Source organism: Pogoniulus pusillus, chromosome Z, assembly GCF_015220805.1.
Source record: "Pogoniulus pusillus isolate bPogPus1 chromosome Z, bPogPus1.pri, whole genome shotgun sequence".
NCBI classification, from domain to species: Eukaryota; Metazoa; Chordata; class Aves; order Piciformes; family Lybiidae; genus Pogoniulus; species Pogoniulus pusillus.
Genome location: NC_087309.1, coordinates 63603720 through 63621387, shown reverse-complemented (window position 1 = coordinate 63621387; position 17668 = coordinate 63603720). Strand labels below are relative to the sequence as shown.

General features: G+C 37.8%; 1 protein-coding gene across 1 annotated transcript in view; it reads left to right on the top strand.

Moving 5' to 3' along the window:
• The window catches only part of BNC2 (basonuclin zinc finger protein 2), a 359908-nt gene that overhangs the window by 234541 nt on the left and 107699 nt on the right, over nucleotides 1–17668 (top strand). The window contains exon 4 of the mRNA XM_064176653.1: nucleotides 13319–13554. Coding sequence (XP_064032723.1) covers nucleotides 13319–13554 — 236 coding nt within the window. The remainder of the gene's footprint in view (nucleotides 1–13318; nucleotides 13555–17668) is intronic.

The following is a 17668-nucleotide window of genomic DNA, read 5'->3' as shown; positions in this document are numbered from 1 at the left end:
ATGCAGCCAGTGCAGATACATAGTGAAGATACACTCTGTTATGTTGTGGGTACTCTGACCCACTATCTTATTTTAAACCCTTTCACATTAGTAAGAATGATGTAATGTATTGTTTGCTTTGGGTTACTCTGAGATTACCTTTAGTGGAAGTCAGGCTGAGGTAAATGCAGCATATTAGGGCATCCAAGACAAACAGTATTGTTTCCAAGATTTATAAGACACAAGTGACCAGAAGAAAACAATGCTTAGCTGTTGCAAGAGCAAGTATAAGGCCTTTCTTTTTCCGTTCTTGTATTCAGCTGATACATACATAAGCATATGGTCAAAGCTTTCACTTCATCAGGTGCTGAGTGAGGTTTTTCCCTGGGAGTAAACCACAGGCTCTGATTTATGTATGCTTATGCTTATACCTCATTGGATTTCCTTGGGGGGCCCTATTCAGATTAAAATATTTTTTTCTTTCTTTTCCCTGTCATCCACAGAACATCTTAATGCAATTACAAAGAAGATAGGCCTTTTTTCCTTGTCCCCTCCCTGCTTTATGGGATTGACTATGCTAGTGTTCCTTGAACATAGTCAGGTGAAATTATCTCTGACCATATATTAAGCAGTTGGCTGAGGAATGCTCTAGTGCCTGGCAAGCCCTAAACAGACCATGGCCCATTTTGAAGCACAGTGCCCTTTTCTGCTGGGTTGGACTGTATTCACGTCTCAAAGTGAAGCCCTTTCTCATTGTGAACTTTGTATTACAGGAAAAACTTTTCATTTACTAATCCCAGTTTGTCTCTCATAGAGTACATCACTATCTGGTAACTCAGAAATACCTACAAAGCCACTTTTGTAGCTATGAGCTCCCTTGGCTAGCTATAAAATTCAAGAGAGATTTAGATTAAGGGTATTTGAAAAGTGCATTTTAAAATCTACATTGTATAGAAAACCCTCCATCTCATTTAATACACCAAACACTATAGGATAAAATGCTACAAGATATCTTGGACAATGATATCTTATCCTATTTTCTGAAGGAGAGAATCCAGTTGGGAAAAAAATAGATTTGCTATGTGCAAGAGGGAATAGTGGCAATTAAAGCTGTTCTTTAATTCACACTTGAAAATCTTCTTTCCAGTCATAGTAAAGCATCCTGATTTCACTGGAACAGAGTTAGTTTTCTGTTCAGGAAAGCAGCATTTTTAAGAAGACCCAGTTTGATGAGAACAAAGTTGATAAGGCACTCTGTTTTCATTTGTGGCTAGCCATGGTATGTGGGTCTCCACATCAGCCAAGGTCTGTAGCAGTTCTGAGTTAGCCAAATGCTAAAGCTAGATGGAGCAAAAGCCAGGGCAGCTGACAAAGCTGGCTAACAGAAGTGTTCCATACCATGTATGTCACACTCACTACAAACTGCTGAGTTTGTTTTTCCTCAGTGGCTGCCATGCCTGAAAGGTCTTGCCTGTCCTTCTGAGGTCTGCTCTCCTCTTTGCTCTGACCATTGTGCTTTCACCGGAGCTGTGGTGCTCACAGCTCAAGGATTTACTACTGTACGTGCACAGGTCATGACACTTATGTGGGCTGAGTTACAACTTTGTGGACTTTATATTAGTATTAGTATTAATGCTAGGGTTTGTTGTTACTAATTTGTCAAACCAGTTCCCGTATCAAGCCACAAGTTTCTTTTCATTTTTCTGATTCCCCTTCTTGTTTAGAGTCTGGGGAATGATCACTGGGTGATAGCTAACTAAATGAAGACACAAAGACATCTTTTTGGACAAGTGAAATGCTTGCACTTGCTCTCTTAAGTGTAGTGGTAGGAAGTTCACTACATGGCATAGCTTCACACAGGAGCAAAAGACTGTCTGGTGCTTGCTGCTTGGTTCCTAGATGGACAGGTTAAATTCTGAGGGACCTGAGAGTGCAGATCACCAATGGATTTGTGGGGCAGCAGTGGTGTACTTCTGCGACATGCATCCACAATTCTCCTGGATGTTTATGTAACAGTACCTGCTTACTTGTCTCTCTTCAGCACCTATGGTGCTGCACATGAATTGCTGTGATGTGCTAACCACTTTATAATTTTATTACCTTTATTACATCATAAATTTTTATATCTTCTTAATGATCCTACAAGAAGCTTAATTGTTTATAGGAACATCTTAATTAGCCAGAGTTCAATAGGTTAAGCAGAACACAAATTGAGAGCTCTAAATGAAACAGACTCTACCACTCCATTCCATACAGATTCATAAGGTTAAGATAGGATTTCACTGCAAGAATAGCAGTCATACTACTTTCAGACATTACAGAGTAACAATAATGCCATGGGTATCTTTAGCTTGGCTTTCTGTTTTGAAAATGTGAAATTCAGTGGAAAACCTTTGTTTGATTCTTCTTTCTTTCTTTCTTTCTTTCTTTCTTTCTTTCTTTCTTTCTTTCTTTCTTTCTTTCTTTCTTTCTTTCTTTCTTTCTTTCTTTCTTTCTTTCTTTCTTTCTTTCTTTCTTTCTTTCTTTCTTTCTTTCTTTCTTTCTTTCTCTCTTTCTCTCTTTCTCTCTTTCTTTCTTTCTTTCTTTCTTTCTTTTCTTTCTTTCTTTCTTTCTTTCTTTCTTTCTCTTTCTTTCTTTCTTTCTTTCTTTCTTTCTTTCTTTCTTTCTTTCTTTCTTTCTTTCTTTCTTTCTTTCTTTCTTTCTTTCTTTCTTTCTTTCTTTCTTTCTTTCTTCCTTTCTTTCTTTCTTCCTTTCTTTCTTTCTTCCTTTCTTCCTTTCTTCCTTTCTTCCTTCCTTCCTTTCTTCCTTCCTTTCGTCCTTCCTTTCGTCCTTCCTTTCTTCCTTCCTTTCTTCCTTCCTTTCTTTCTCTCTCTCTTTCTCTCTCTCTTTCTCTCTCTCTCTCTTTCTCTCTCTCTCTTTCTCTCTCTCTTTCTTTCTTTCTTTCTTTCTTTCTTTCTTTCTTTCTTTCTTTCTTTCTTTCTTTCTTTCTTTCTTTCTTTCTTTCTTTCTTTCTTTTTCTTTTGCCTGTTTTGAATAATTTCAATTTAAGTTGTAACATTATGAGGAAATTTGCCTCAGATTAATTTAGCAGACAATAGTATTACTTTATTTTCCATTTTTCATCTGAATTTTAGCAATAAAAAAAGATAATACTAGAATCCTATATTAATATTGGAGTAAATTTTTGTGAAGTCTATTTAACAAGAGGTTTTTTAAATGCTCACAGCACATGAACTGGGCTGGGAAAGGCTGATGTTTTTGAGTGGTAGAACTAACAGAAGGAACCAGTCTTCCTAGGGTCTGAACATACTCAGCTGTCAGAAAGTTTAGGACAGCAGTTTTTTCTGGGAAAACTGAGGTCATTTAGCACATGTGGGAGAACATTTAATAAGTTTGAACCAGAATTACACAGTAGATTGAGAAGCCACCATGATCTTGGCTTGCCTTTGTGAAATGTCTCTGCGGCACAGAATGATGTTAACAGGTGAGCAGTGCCTGTTGCATTTTTGTTACAGTTTTCAAAGCTGCATAATAGATGGATTAGGTTGCCTGGAGAAAAGGTGGAATTTCCCCCACCATAAATATCAAAGACTTAGCTTGACAGGGCCAGAGATAACCTAATATGAAACCCTACTTTCAATAGGAGCCTGCACCAGGCAATTTTCAGAAATCACCTGCATCCTAGACTTTCTGTGAATATATATGTGAGATACAGTTCATGAAATTCGAGATGCATTTGGATTAAGGTGGAAATATTTCAAATCCAGACCACAGTGCAGAACTCCCAAATGTGCTTCTGTCTCGCTGTATATGGTATGTCAACCACATGATTATAAGGACCATGATGATACATATTAAGGACTACCTAATTATTATTATTAAGGGAATGTTTTTAAGGTCACAGAATCAGAAAAATATTCAGGTTGGAAAAGACCCTCAGGTTCACCAAGTCCAACTGATAACCCTATTCTACAAGGTTCACCCCTAAACTGTATCCCCAAGCACCACATCTAAACAACCTTTAAACACATCCAGGGTTGGTGATTTAACCACCTCCCTGGGCAGCCTGTTCCAATGCCTATTCTGTGAAGAGTTTTTTCTAATGTCCAGTCTAAACCTACCCAGTTGCAGCTTGAGGCTGTTCCCTCTTGTTCTATCAGTAATTACCCATGAGAAGAGACCAGCACCAGCCATTTAATCACTGATAGGAAGGAAGCATTTGGCTTTGGAGAGAAAAGATAGAAAAGATTGGAGATGAATGACTAGTTAAAGTAATAGAAGGAGATATATTAATTTAATGGCTTCCTTTATGAATTGTAGGTTTCAACAACAACACTATCAATTCATGTGTCAGGGAGCAGCAAAAGTGGTGCTGCCCAGCAAAAACATCTGAGACAGGATCGAGGTCAACTCCAGCACTGGCCTTGCCTACACTATGGGTACAGTTCCTTGAGGTCTGATTACAGCAGACAGCACCATGTGCCTAGTAATTGGGTCTGCTGACAGTCTCAGACATCACAATGGAGTAATTCAGGTCAAGGATGCTCCATGTAGGGGCTTCAATCAGGAACAAAAGAAGATGGGGTTAGAGACAGGGCTGTAACATAAATCTGAGGGCCATTTAGATGACTCTACAGAGAATGAAGGTCCAGACATGAGCTAGAGGTGCTGGATTTAAGGACTGAAAATGCAAGGTGGACATCTCTGGTCAAGCTACTTGATGTGATGAAGGCTACGCACTCAGGGATGTGAGACCATGAACTAAACAGTCTTTGCTCTTTCTAGCAGAGGTGTCAGGTGATACCAAAACATATAAAAGCAATTCTGTATTGGAATACTGACATGATTAATCTGTGTGTGTTTCTCCATCAGAATAGTCATCAGTGCTGAAGTCCTCCTTCAAATAGGGAAAATACAGACAGTGATGAAGTGGACTACAAGATTCAGTCCCCCTAATCAGATGTCTTCGTTCAGGCAGCATGCAAATTCAGGAGTTGTCTATAGCACAGATGTTTTATTGAGAACTGGGAATGAAGGTCCTTTACAGCTTGTTCCTTTGAGCACATTAGCTGTCAAGATAGAGGAGGGGAAAAAAAGCCTAAGACTTTATTTATTTGTTAAAAATGTAATTTCTAAATTAAAATCATGCTCCTAAGGTACCACTGCACAAAGTTAGGTCTAACATTCATTTTTTAGGTGAAAGGGGGCTTTGGGGGGTTTTTGATTGTGTTTTGTTTGGTCTGTGTGTGGGTTGGTTTGGGTTTTTTTTTGGTTGTTGTTGATGATGGTTTTTACTTCTGTAATCACGTTTCTTGTATAGAAAGAAAACATAACAGAAAACACCTGTTTGGCTTGCAGGAATTGGCTAGAGAGGCTGCTTTCCTGACAGGCCTAAAGCAACCAGTGCAGGGCCCCTTTAAAAAAAAAGTAGTGGTTTTAAAATTCTTTCTTTTTTAAAAATTTCCCTGTTCCATGTGAGCATTGGCAGAAACTCTGACAAGCAGTTGTTCATATTTTATTATGGTCTTGTCTGGCAGAATCTCTGTGAGGCAAAAACCTTGTCAGCGGAAAACCTGTCGTAGGATCAGAGGAGACAAAAACAGGTGTCACAGAGGCAGTCAAAACTGAAAGGAAAAAAAGATTAGGCTAAAGAGAGAAAGGCAGACAATTACATTAATGCCATTGCTTTTATCTTATAGATGTGTGTTATTATCTTGGGGTGCTGAGTGCGCAATTGCCTCAAAGAAAAGCAGACAGGAGACAAGGGGAAACTTGATAGTTATTAACTGAAGAAGCAGTGTGTCAAAGCTGGATGGGGTTCAAAGTTTTGCAAAGGGATAAAAAAAAAATTGCAGACAGCAAGCAATGTCTATGAACAAACTGTGGTTCTGCTTTCGGCTACATAAACCTAGTAGTAATCTAAATGTTGCAACTTGGAATCAGATCATAGGCAGTAAAAATAATGAAAGTTTTCATTCAGACTCTTTTTAATAACATATTTTGTGTACATGCAACTGAAGTCCTGGGGTATTTTTTTGATCTGTTATAAAAATGCTAGAGAGGAAGGCATGGTGAGGCATGAAGACATTTATCAGTTTAGTTACTGTGTTGTTTGGGTTTGAAACACCTATTATCAACACACATCTAATTTTAAAATGTTATTAAGAATCCTTTTACTAAGTGTGAACATCTGTACATGCAAGCTGTAAATTAGAAGATCACATATGTGTCCCTCTGTCAGAGACTAAATGCATTTGGCAAATGGTTTCTGTTACTAGTTTTCAAATATGGGAAAAGACAGAGGGAAAAACTGGTTTTACCTATGAATGAGACTGCTTTACATAGCCTTCTTCCATTACCTTTTGAAAGCCACAATGTCTTAGTGAACATTTTTCTTCTATCTGAGTTAAACTGTGGAAGGTAGGAAGACAGAATTAAAATGGACATCGCTGAATGATGCCTGTTGTAGCTGGAATTCGTATCCAGGTTGATTCAGGATGTTCACTCACCTATATAAATGTTAATGTTGCATGCCCTCTCTGCTTGTGCCAGGGTTGAATGAGATAGTTTCCTCCACCATAAAGATATTTGAGCCATTCAGAAGATACTGGCAAGTTTTCTTGTACTTAGTTGCTTTCTAAACATGCTGTTTTAGAGGAGCAATTTTTTCCACCTACAAAATAAACATTACAGTATGTTGCAGGTGGTATTAAAACTGCATCCTGAAATATGGTTAGCTGAGATGACAGAGGCTTAGACCACTCTTATGACTGCAGTAGTTTGCCCATCTCTTCAGCATTTCAGTCATTCATAAGCTACCTGCTGTTTTTGAAAGGGCTTTTTAACTTCTTTTTCTGTGGTTGATGGAAAAGAGGAAAGTCATGAACTCTGAAAATGGGAAGCTGTTCACGTGCTCCACTAAAATCAACAGCAAACTACAGTGCCATTAATAATTCTGTATCTGTTTTCCTATACTTGACGTGCTGTTGTTGCAAAAGTATTATGGAATCTTTTTTTATGTTGGTGTGGTATAATCTCTCTGCCAATTTCAGTTTCTCTTGATGCCAAAAGTGGCCCAGTTATTTAGATTTTAAAAAAAAGACAACAAAAAAAAAGACAAGTCTGGAAAGCTCTATTGTCCAGACACAGACTACATAAAGCATCTTTTGGATTTTCTTGTTGACTCTTGAACAAATCTAGTAATCTAGAAATACAATGGTGTTTATAGAATTCTCTATTGTTATGCGTATGTAGCCCAACTGTATCCCTCTTTAATAAGATAGAAACCTGGCTAGACTGCATTTGAGAAAAATCTAGATGGGAACTACTGCAGAGCTCAGATTAAAAACTAGAATGGAATCAGATCCATAACAACTTGTACTTTGCAACCTACTGACTGTTCTCTGTGGTATTCTGAGATACATAGTCCAGCAAATCAGCTGAGAGGAGGACCTGTTCATCCCTTTCATAAGACTTTTCATCAATTGCATAGATGTGTATTTGCAACTCAGATCACATTGAAACTGAAGTATTTAAAATTCTTTTATATTCAGTAAATGCAAAGTGTCATGCTTTCATTGTAGCTGCTGAAACAAACAAACAAACAAACAAAAAAAAAATCACCAAGACCTCTAAAGGTTGGAAGAGACCTCCAAGACCATCCAATCCAACCTATCACCCAGCCCTATCCAGTCAACCAGACCATGGCACTAAGTGCCTCATCCAGTCTTTTCTTGAAGACCCCCAGGGACGGTGCCTCCACCACCTCCCTAGGCAGCCCATTCCAATGGGAAATCACTCTCTCTTAACAAAAATGGAATTGACTCAGAAGCAGCATGTCTTGTAATTTGGTTGACCTCACCCATTGTATGCTAGAAAAAAAAAGGATGAGCCTATGAACTGGCCACAGTTTAGATGAAATTAAGTATTTTCACTTTATTGTCTGTCTTTTGATAAATTGAACAAGTAGTTGAGCTGTATTATAATGTACCTTTTGTACTTAATTTCCTTTGAATTTCACAGTGTCCCAAAACTCCAGTAAAATACAAACGCTGAACTTTCCCCTCCCTATTTCAGTACATTTAAAAACAAAACAAAATAAAACAAAACAAACAAAAAGCAAACCACCAAAACCAAAAAAAGCAAACAAAACCACAAGCAGAACATAAAAGTTTGTTTGCAGTTTTGTTACAAATAGGTCCAAAGTCTGGGGTTTTTATCCTGGGATTTTGCATAACAAGAATATCATGGGCTGTAATGTGAAGATTGTCAAAGATATTTTTATAATTCAGATTATACTGATCAGATTCTCATTAAAGTCTGGGGGCTTCTCTTTACTACTCCAGAAGGTAAAGAGTGGATAAGCCAACATGAGGATGTTCAGGTTTCACATTAGGAAGCATTTCTTTACCAAGAAGGTTGACAAACAGTGGAGTAGGCTTCCCAGAGAGGTGGCTGATGCTCCAAGTCTGTCAGCATTTATGAAGCATTTGGGCAATGCCCTTAGTAATGTGCTTTATATGTTGGTCACTCCTGAAATGGTCAGGCAGTTGGACTAGATGATTGTTGCAGGTTCTTGCCAACTGAAATATTTTAAATTATCTAATAGCTAGCCTGCCTGCTTGATACTTCAGAGGTAGGCAAGAAAAAAAATTACTGAAAGGTTCCCAATTGCTATACTAATTATACAACTAGTGATTTCAGGGTGCTGAGGGCAGTCTTCTGTAATGTCTTCTTTATCATCCTCTTTTAACAGTTAAAATTTCTGAAACAAGTGTTTCAAAATTTAGAATTCACACTGGGATGTTATAGTAAAACACAGGAGTTTTTCTAGGCTTTTCCACAAATATTTTGATTACTTGTCAAGTATGTGATTTTAGTATTCATTAGATCTTTCATTAGAACAGCTTTCCACTCTCACTGAGGTAAATAGCAGACTATTGGGGCAGCTCTGAGAATCAAATTGGATTCTTAAAAGGTAGACTTCTCAGTTTAAACACCTAGCTCAACCCATCATAGCCATGCTTTTAGAAAAGATTCTGCAGGTTGCAACCAAACAGTCACAAACATGTCCAGACTTTTCTGAGTGAACTTTTGAGCCCACTGAAAGTCTTAAGAAGTATGACTAATACCTCTCGTGGCACCAGGATGGGACTTTTAATGTGTGGTTTATGATGTTCAGTCTCTGATACCTTCTTAATAAGGACACATCTGTTTATGTCATTTTTCAGGTATGATAAAACTCATTCTTTTATACAGCATGTTTCATCTTGAAGTCTCCTAAGCACTTAAGAAATCATACATGGTTGACTATTTCCTTAGCAATCACTTTTGTAGAAACATGATAGTTTATTTTTAAGTTACTAATTATAGCAAAACATTTAATTATCTTACCAAGTTCAAGAGGTTCCAACAGCCAATGATCTGAAAGAATTTCATGTGCTTACCTTACTGGTATTTCTCCTATGGCTCCAAATACATTTCTTTTCCTTTGTCTATGGCTTTTTTTTTTAAGTTGTTGTCATCTATAGCATGAATCCTGCCTTTAGTTCACACACCTATGGAAAAGATAGATACTTTGTGTTATAAATTAAAATTTCAGCACATATCCTGATTCGCACTTCAAAAGGATAAGAGTGACTGCTTATTAATTACATAATGTGCAAAATAAGTTCAGTAGTTAAAACTGGAGACAATTTCACTGTCATTTGAAATGTTAATCCAACATGGTACTCTGTGTGCTTGTTTTGAGAAGTGCGTACCTGTAGGTAATATTTCTTGAGGGTGAATGTTGCGGATAAATGGAGTAGCATGGAGCATCTTGTGAAGAACTCTGTCCACTGATCCAAGAGTGTGCTTAGTGACTTAAAAGGACTTAAAAAAAAAACCAACAACAAACCTTTATAAATTCTATTCCATCTCAGTGTCTCCAAGTCTAGTATCTTCAGAGTGGTCATGTTACAAGAAGTGTATAAATGTCCACAGAGTTTTGTAACCCCATTCGAGCTATGGGTTTTATATTCCACCCTTGAATCTCTAGATAAAAAACATTTTTCAGACATTCCAACTTTGGACAAAAGTAGAATCCTTACCTTAAAATTTTCAGCAAGCCAAGTCCTTAGCTGGAAGAACTTGCTTTTTCTCACTGAAGGTGTAAGGTTCACAGTTAAGAGAAACAAACCCAAATATTAAGATATATTACAAACGTAGTATGATGCAGTGAGTAAAAAATATTGAATATTCAGAAAATACTCATTTAGGTCTTGACTCTGGCCTAAGTTTGAATAAACTTGGAGAAGCTAGTTAAGCTTTTTGGACCCTTATTCTTATTCTATAAGAGTGAGTGTGGAAAGCTCAAAATGATCCAGACCTGTTTAATTATTTTGATTGTCATGTAGAAAGTGCTACATCTGTGAACACTAATATTATTTACATTATTTTAATTGTGAGTACTATTAATATAATAATAATAATAATAATAATAATAATAATAACAACAAAAACTTTTATTTCACTCCTTCAAACAGCTGCTTTACCCCTGCAGGTACATATATATACCTATCATCATATACAGCAAAGTCTATCACAGTAACAAAATTAATTTTATATGCTCTTTTAGCTGAGTACTTTGATGACACACCTGTTATAGTACTAACATTTGTTATCATATGTACAGGGAGCTAAAAAAAAAAAGTGAGAAAGTATTTGATGTGTTTAAGCTTCAGTCAAACCCTGTTCATTAGACCTTGTAAATATATCAGTACCACATCTTGGAGTCTACGTGGCTGAAGTACTTTGGAAGAGGATCTTTTGGAAGAAAAATCCCACCCTTCACATTCTGCAGTATAAATGTCCTGTGGAGAGACACAAGACTGTAGTCCCTAGGCTTGCCAATTCCTTATCTTTTTTGAATGTTAAATTAATATTTAAAACTATTTATTCAAAGTTGACTTAACCACTAGAATAAGGAAGATCAGACAAATCAGTTGCAAGAACTGAAGTATAAGGAAACCAGAACTCTTTGACGAAGTATTCCTTGGAGTAAATGTGTTGAATGAAGCCAGCAAGTAAATGATAAGGGCCTTTGCGCTCTGTATGTAAGAAAGCAATTTATCAAGAGTACATGAACTCTCCAGTGACCATAAAGCAAGAAGAAACCAAAGTACAGGAGAGGAAGTCCCCGTAAAATTATTTTAAATATACAGAAAGGTTTGATTAAAGAAGGCAGTGAGAAGCTTAGGTGATGCAACATAGTCCATAAAGTGGAATGAAAATTAAATTTAAATATTGATACTCAGTGAAGTGCATGACACATGCACAATTCTGTCACACTCAGCTTCACAGGGGGATAAGAATTACTTTCATTCTGTAAACCTCTACTCATCTCTTAATTATTCAGGTAGCAGTAGATAATATGAAATTCACAAAAAAGGGTAAAACAAACTAACAAACTTGAATAGCAGTGAATTAATGATAGAACTTACAGTAAATCAGGGGACTTATTTTTAACCTGTTTAAAAGGCTGAAGGTTTGAGCATATCTGTTTTCCCTACTTCATGCTGGAGGGTAAGTCTTAAACCTTTGTCTGTTCCAATCAGTTCTGTGTAGCTTCAGCCTTGGTCATCAGTCAATCGTAACTTTTCTGTAGTTTCTTTTGAGCTCATGAGTATTGTCATCTCTGGTGCTTAGCTGAACATCCCTCTGCTGTAGGAACTACAGTTAATTGTGACTTTTGGAAACTAGACCTGTTTTCCACCACAGCTGTGAAAATACTGCTCTGTATTGGGACCAGTATTTGGAACCAAATATCTTCATCAGTGACATAGAATCATAGAATTATTAAGATTGGAAAAGACCTCTAAGATCATCAAGTCCAACCATCAACCTGATGCCACCATGCTCACTAAGCTATGTTCCGAAGTGCCATGTATACACTTCTTTAGAACATCTCGAGATGCTGACTCCACCACTTTCCTAGGCAGCCTGTTCCAATGTCTGACTGTGCGTTCTGTAAAGAAATTTTTCCTAATATCCAGTCTAAACTTCCCTTAGCATAACTTGATCCCGTTTCCTCTCATCCTATTGCTAGTTACTTGGGAGAAGACACCAACACCCACCTCACTACAACCTCCTTTCTGGTAACCTTAGAGAGCAATGTCTTTACTCATGTGATGGTTTGGGTGTTAGCCATGCCCCTGCACTTTGGAAAATCACCCAGACTAGACTCATCAGCTCTGGAAATTGAATGGAGCTTCATATTTACAGCTTAGCACAATATACAAGCAGACATTTACAATATATATATAAACATAAAAGTTAAAAGTTAATACAGAAATACAACACCTCTCCCAGAAAACCAGAGTCCCCAGGAGGGGCTCACAACCACCCTTCCACCTTCCTCCTACCCCTCTACCTTACCCAGGACTTTGCTTTATGCTCAAGGTAGATTGGAGGGTTGGCCAGGGGAGATAGAAAGCAGATGGATTAGTCACACAGATGGCAGGTTAGGTTAGAGAGAGAGATGCAGCTCACAAAACCCAGAAAGCGTCTCTGTTATCCATATTTATGTTCTTGTTCTTATACATCTCAGCAAGCCTATGAGTGAAGTAGACATCACCATTGTTTGCTTTTCACAGCCTGTAATCTAATTCTTCTCACCAAAACATTCTAGCTAGGCTCAAACTAGCACAACTCATCATCCTCTTCTTCAGTCTTAATAATCCCAGTTCCTTCAGCTGCTCCTCGTATGACTTAATTTTCCATTCTTCTGAAGAAGGAAGGACGTGGACCTACTTGAGCAGGTCAAGAGCAGGGCTTCAAAGATTATCAAGGAGCTGGAACACCTCTCCTACGGGGAAGTGCTGCAAGAGTTGAGGTTGTTCAACATATGGAAGAGAAGAATCCTTTCAATACTTAAAAGGGGCCTGCAAGAATGATGGGGACAATGTCCTCAGAAGAGGCTTTTGTGACAGGACAAGGGGCAATGTTTTTAACTAAAGAGGGGAGGTTTAGGCTGGACATAAGGAACACATTTTAGGAGAGTAATGAGACACTGAAATTGGTTGCCCAGAGAGGTGGTAGAAGCCTGATCTCTGGAAACATTCAGGGTCAGGTTGGATGAGGTTCTTGGTAACCTGATCTACTTGAAGATGCCCTTTCTCATTGCAGAGGTTTGGAGTAGATGACTTTAAAGGTCTTTTCCAACACAAACCACTCTGATTCTATGTATTTTTCAGATGGTATTTCTCTGGAAAGTAAGTACATCATCCAAATTGATGTATTAAGATAATTCTTTGGCATTGTTTCCTTCAGCTCTTCTCTTATATTTAATCTCTTTCAGCCTTGGACAAGCTTAGTACTCAGCACCTCTACCACCCAACCCAAGTGGAGATTGTGCAGTCCAACGTTGTGTTTGACATCAGCAGCCTGATGCTTTACGGTACTCAGGCTGTGCCTGTGCGACTGAAGATACTACTTGATCGACTCTTCAGTGTACTGAAGCAAGAGGAGGTGCTGCATATTCTACACGGTTTAGGCTGGACACTTCGAGACTATGTTCGAGGTTACATCCTTCAGGTAGGAAATAAAGCAGAGCATGTTTCCTAACCCAGGGAACGGATTTTTTACTTTTAACTTTTCATATAGACATAGTGACTGTGTGCCAAAAGGGTAGAAGGATATGAAGTAAATTTAGTGAGGCATGTTGAAAGCAAATGATGATGTTGGGAAAATTAAAAAATTGATGTGTCCTCTATTTGAAAAATGCTGATTCCTTCGTACCATAGTATTTATGTGTACTTGCTTATGCTTATTGTAGGAAATACCTTAAATACTGGAAATACTGAGGTTAGCTAGCTGCAAGGCTGATGTGGTCATCAAAGACAACTGTCAAGTTTTAAGGGCTATTGCTTGTCTTAAGAACTAAGATCCAAGTTAGCAGGTCCTTAATTATTTCTTTTCTTCTTTAGCAATGTATCTTATAAGGGGTAGGTGAAGTGATGGTGGTAGGTGAGATAGGACTGTGATCATGATTTTGTTGGGAAGTGTCCTGACAGTGTAATGTGCAAATAGGAAAATCTTGTTTATAAGACCATTTTAAAAAGGTGGCTTTACATAGTAACATGTAGATTGGTTGAGATAAAATATGCAAACAAAAGAGAAAATAAATAAACCACAATAGCAAAAAAATAGACAGGCATGCTTTTAAGAGGGTAGTCATAAATATGTATGATTGGTTGTCTGAAGAATTTAATAATCTGTTGGGTTCCAAAGTGAATTGTTACATTTTCCAGGACTACTTTTGAGTGAGGATTTAATACTGCCTGCTTCTGTGTTCTCTTGCTACTGGCATTGTGGGATCTATGCATCATCTAGAAGTTATATAGTTACTGAAGTGGACATGCCTGAAGAATTCTAGTTTATGGATTATTTATTTATTTTCCTAGGAAGTGATAGCATGCTTGGCACTATACAGAAGATAACATGAGTCTTCATCCTTGCTCTGAGGAATTCTGACAGTACTTTTAAATTCCCCTTTAATTTTCTGTCCTCCATGTAGATGAAGTAATTTAGCCTTACCTTCATAACTTGTGTTTTTAAATATTTTCTTAAATGCTCTATAGAGATATTTTCACAGAAAAGTGTTCTGAATAGTGGAACAGTTCTAGAATAAGAGTAATAAAAAAGCTGTTACTTTAAAGACCTGTTATTCTTATCAGCATATATACAGAATGGAGCTCTTTACTTATTCTAGGATTTGCTTAGGCATCTGTTTTGTAAAAGCTGAGCATTACAGATGTTCAAATACAAAAGAATCAATTTTTTCCATTGTCAATATAAAACCTACATGTAAGTATATATACATGATACTTATGCAGCAGACTCCTATGGACATTTATGTGATATATGTATGGATATGTATATGTAGATATTAGATAACAGTATATAATTTAGATAGATGGATGATAGATATCTGTAGAGATATATACTGCAATTGCATTATGTGCAGATTGCATCATATTTTAGATTCCTGGATTCTGAGTGCTACTAATAAAGAAGGCTGAAGAAGTATTTTTTTTAAAATCACGTATTTTCTATGCTATAACATTGTAAAATTGCGGTTTACTAAACATGATTGACAGTTACACATGATGCATTAGGAATGTGGAATTTAATTCAGTGCCCCTTACACACAAAGAGGCTGACTGAAATCAGTAATTTTCTTGTCTTAAAGGTTATAGAATCAGACTCATACTCATTTTCTTTTAATTATCTGTTGAAATTATCTTAATTTATGCAAGAATAGATTATAATTGCGTAAGGGTTTAGACAGAGTGAGGTTTTGATTTACACTTATGAGTGGTGTAAAGGCCTGAGCCTCCTCTTCTCCAGGCTAAGCACCCACAGCCTCTCCTCAGAGGGTTTGTGTTCCAGGCCCCTCACCAGCTTTGTCACCCTTCTCTGGACATGTTCCAGCACCTCAACATCTCTCTTGAATTGAGGAGCCCAGAACTGGGCACAGTGCTCAAGGTGTGGCCTGACCAGTGCTGAGTACAGGGCAAGAATAACCTCCCTTGTCCTACTGGCCACACTGTTCCTGATACAGGCCAGGATGCCATTGGCTCTCTTGGCCACCTGGGCACACTGCTAGCTCATCTTCAGCCTACTATCTGTCAGTACCCCCAGGTCCCTTTCCTCCTGGATGCCTGTAATGTGTTAACCAGTAATGTCTCATCTGCCTAATGAAACCAGCATTTTGAACTTACAACTTGGTGATATGATGGATATGACTATTTGATGAAAAGGAAAAAAAAAAAGTATTTGGAACATCTAGACTTCTAGACTCTGCAACCTAAGTCTTTTCTTTAAGGAAGGACTAAGAGAAGTAACAGAATAGGGAAGGGAAATGTGACAAACTCCAGAATACTCATTCCTAATTCCAGTGTTCACCAATTAACTGCAGCGCAAAAGGTTTGTACAGCTGGTAAAAAGACTGCAGTTTCATGCCTTGGGAAAGTTCATGACATCAATATGAACTGAATTTTCCCTGAATCACGATGAAAGTGTTAAAATATTTTAACATTTTCCCTAAATTGGGTGGTTTTGTTTTGTTTTGTTTTGTTTTGTTTTGTTTTGTTTTGTTTTTAAGAGGAAAAAACCCCACCAAATCTTAGGCTAGATGTATCCACTAGTATTGCCAGTTATTTTCTTTTCTGTTCAAGATCCATAAAGAGTCTCTTATTCCCATGAAAAAGAAAATACCTTTTCTCAGTAACTTTTGAGGAAAACCTCAGTATTTGCTCCACTATTTGCTCCACTATTTGCTAGTTGTGCATTAGTGCTGCAAGATGGGTGGCATTCTTTGTAATAAACTCATTTCAACTAATAATGTTTCTGAATAGCAAATCAAAAAGCCGTGTGCAAAGAAAAATGCAGTATTTATTGCTTCATTCAGTGGATGCATTAATGGAGCACAGGAAGTAAAGGAATTCTGAAGCCAAGGAAGGTAATGTGATACGCTGCTTTTCACATCAGGGCACAGCCACAACATTGCCAGTAACAGCTCAAAGGCATTAAGATCTGGCAAGCTTTATTTGGCCTCTGTGCAGTAAACCTAGTTTCTGGTGAATAGATATCCATCTCTGAAGTGTCATTGGGTGACAGTTTGGTCAACAGTCTCATCAGATTGCTCACGGGAGAATGTTTTAGAGGAGGAGTTTCTCATCTTTAGATGTGATCCTCAAAAAAGCCTTGCTGTATAGGGAAACTTTCTGCACTATGCTCCATGGGCATCCAAAGCACTTCAGCTACTAGGCTTGTTTATGTGGTAGCTCTCTCAAGCAACTAAGTTACTGTATTTAGTGTGGCGCTGTTAGTGACCCTGTAGGTTTTCTCTTTTCAAACCGCCAATACAACAACTTCGTTATATGATGAGAAATTACTCTGTCAAAACCAGTAGCTGTTTTGGGTCAGACTCTGCACCTACTACTCAAAGAAACTTGACTGGTGACTGGACTCGAGTGAAGTAAATCCTCCAGCCTGACTAGATTCCAGCTGAGCTGAATGAAGAGTTAACTTTGCCAACTGTTCTCTGCTCCACTCCTGAAGAGTATTTTGCCCCACCTATTTGCTAGTGCAACTGCTGAGCCAGAGTAATTGCTGTCTAGCCAGGTTCTCTTTTAAGAGGCCAAGTTAGAAAAGTTCTCCTGCTAAACATCTGCAAGTTAACTCTGATCATTCTGAGAAGAAAGAACTAGGGAGCAATTATGCCACTAGCAGTGAACAGCTGGTGCATTCAGCTTTACGCTGGTCCAGCTGCAGACAAGAGGACATGTGACCACCAGCTTAGGGGCTGTAAGTGGACTCTTTGAAAATAATGATTCAGTTTCTTGCATAACAGCTCAACACTGGTTTGGGATCAAGTAGTTGTAGTCCCTTAGTGAAAAAGGGGATAATAAATATTATCTTTACTGTACAAAGAGGAGAGCAGAGGCACAAAACAAAACATTGGCAAAAGCAGGTAAAGGATTCCCATTCTTGCCATAATTCCCTTGAAAAAAGTAGATTGCAGTCTGTAGTTTGTAAGAAATAACTACTAGAGTGGCTGATGCAACACACAGTTATAAGAAACAAAACCAACAGCAAAGCAAAACAACAAACAAACAAACAAACAAAATAAAAACCAAAGACA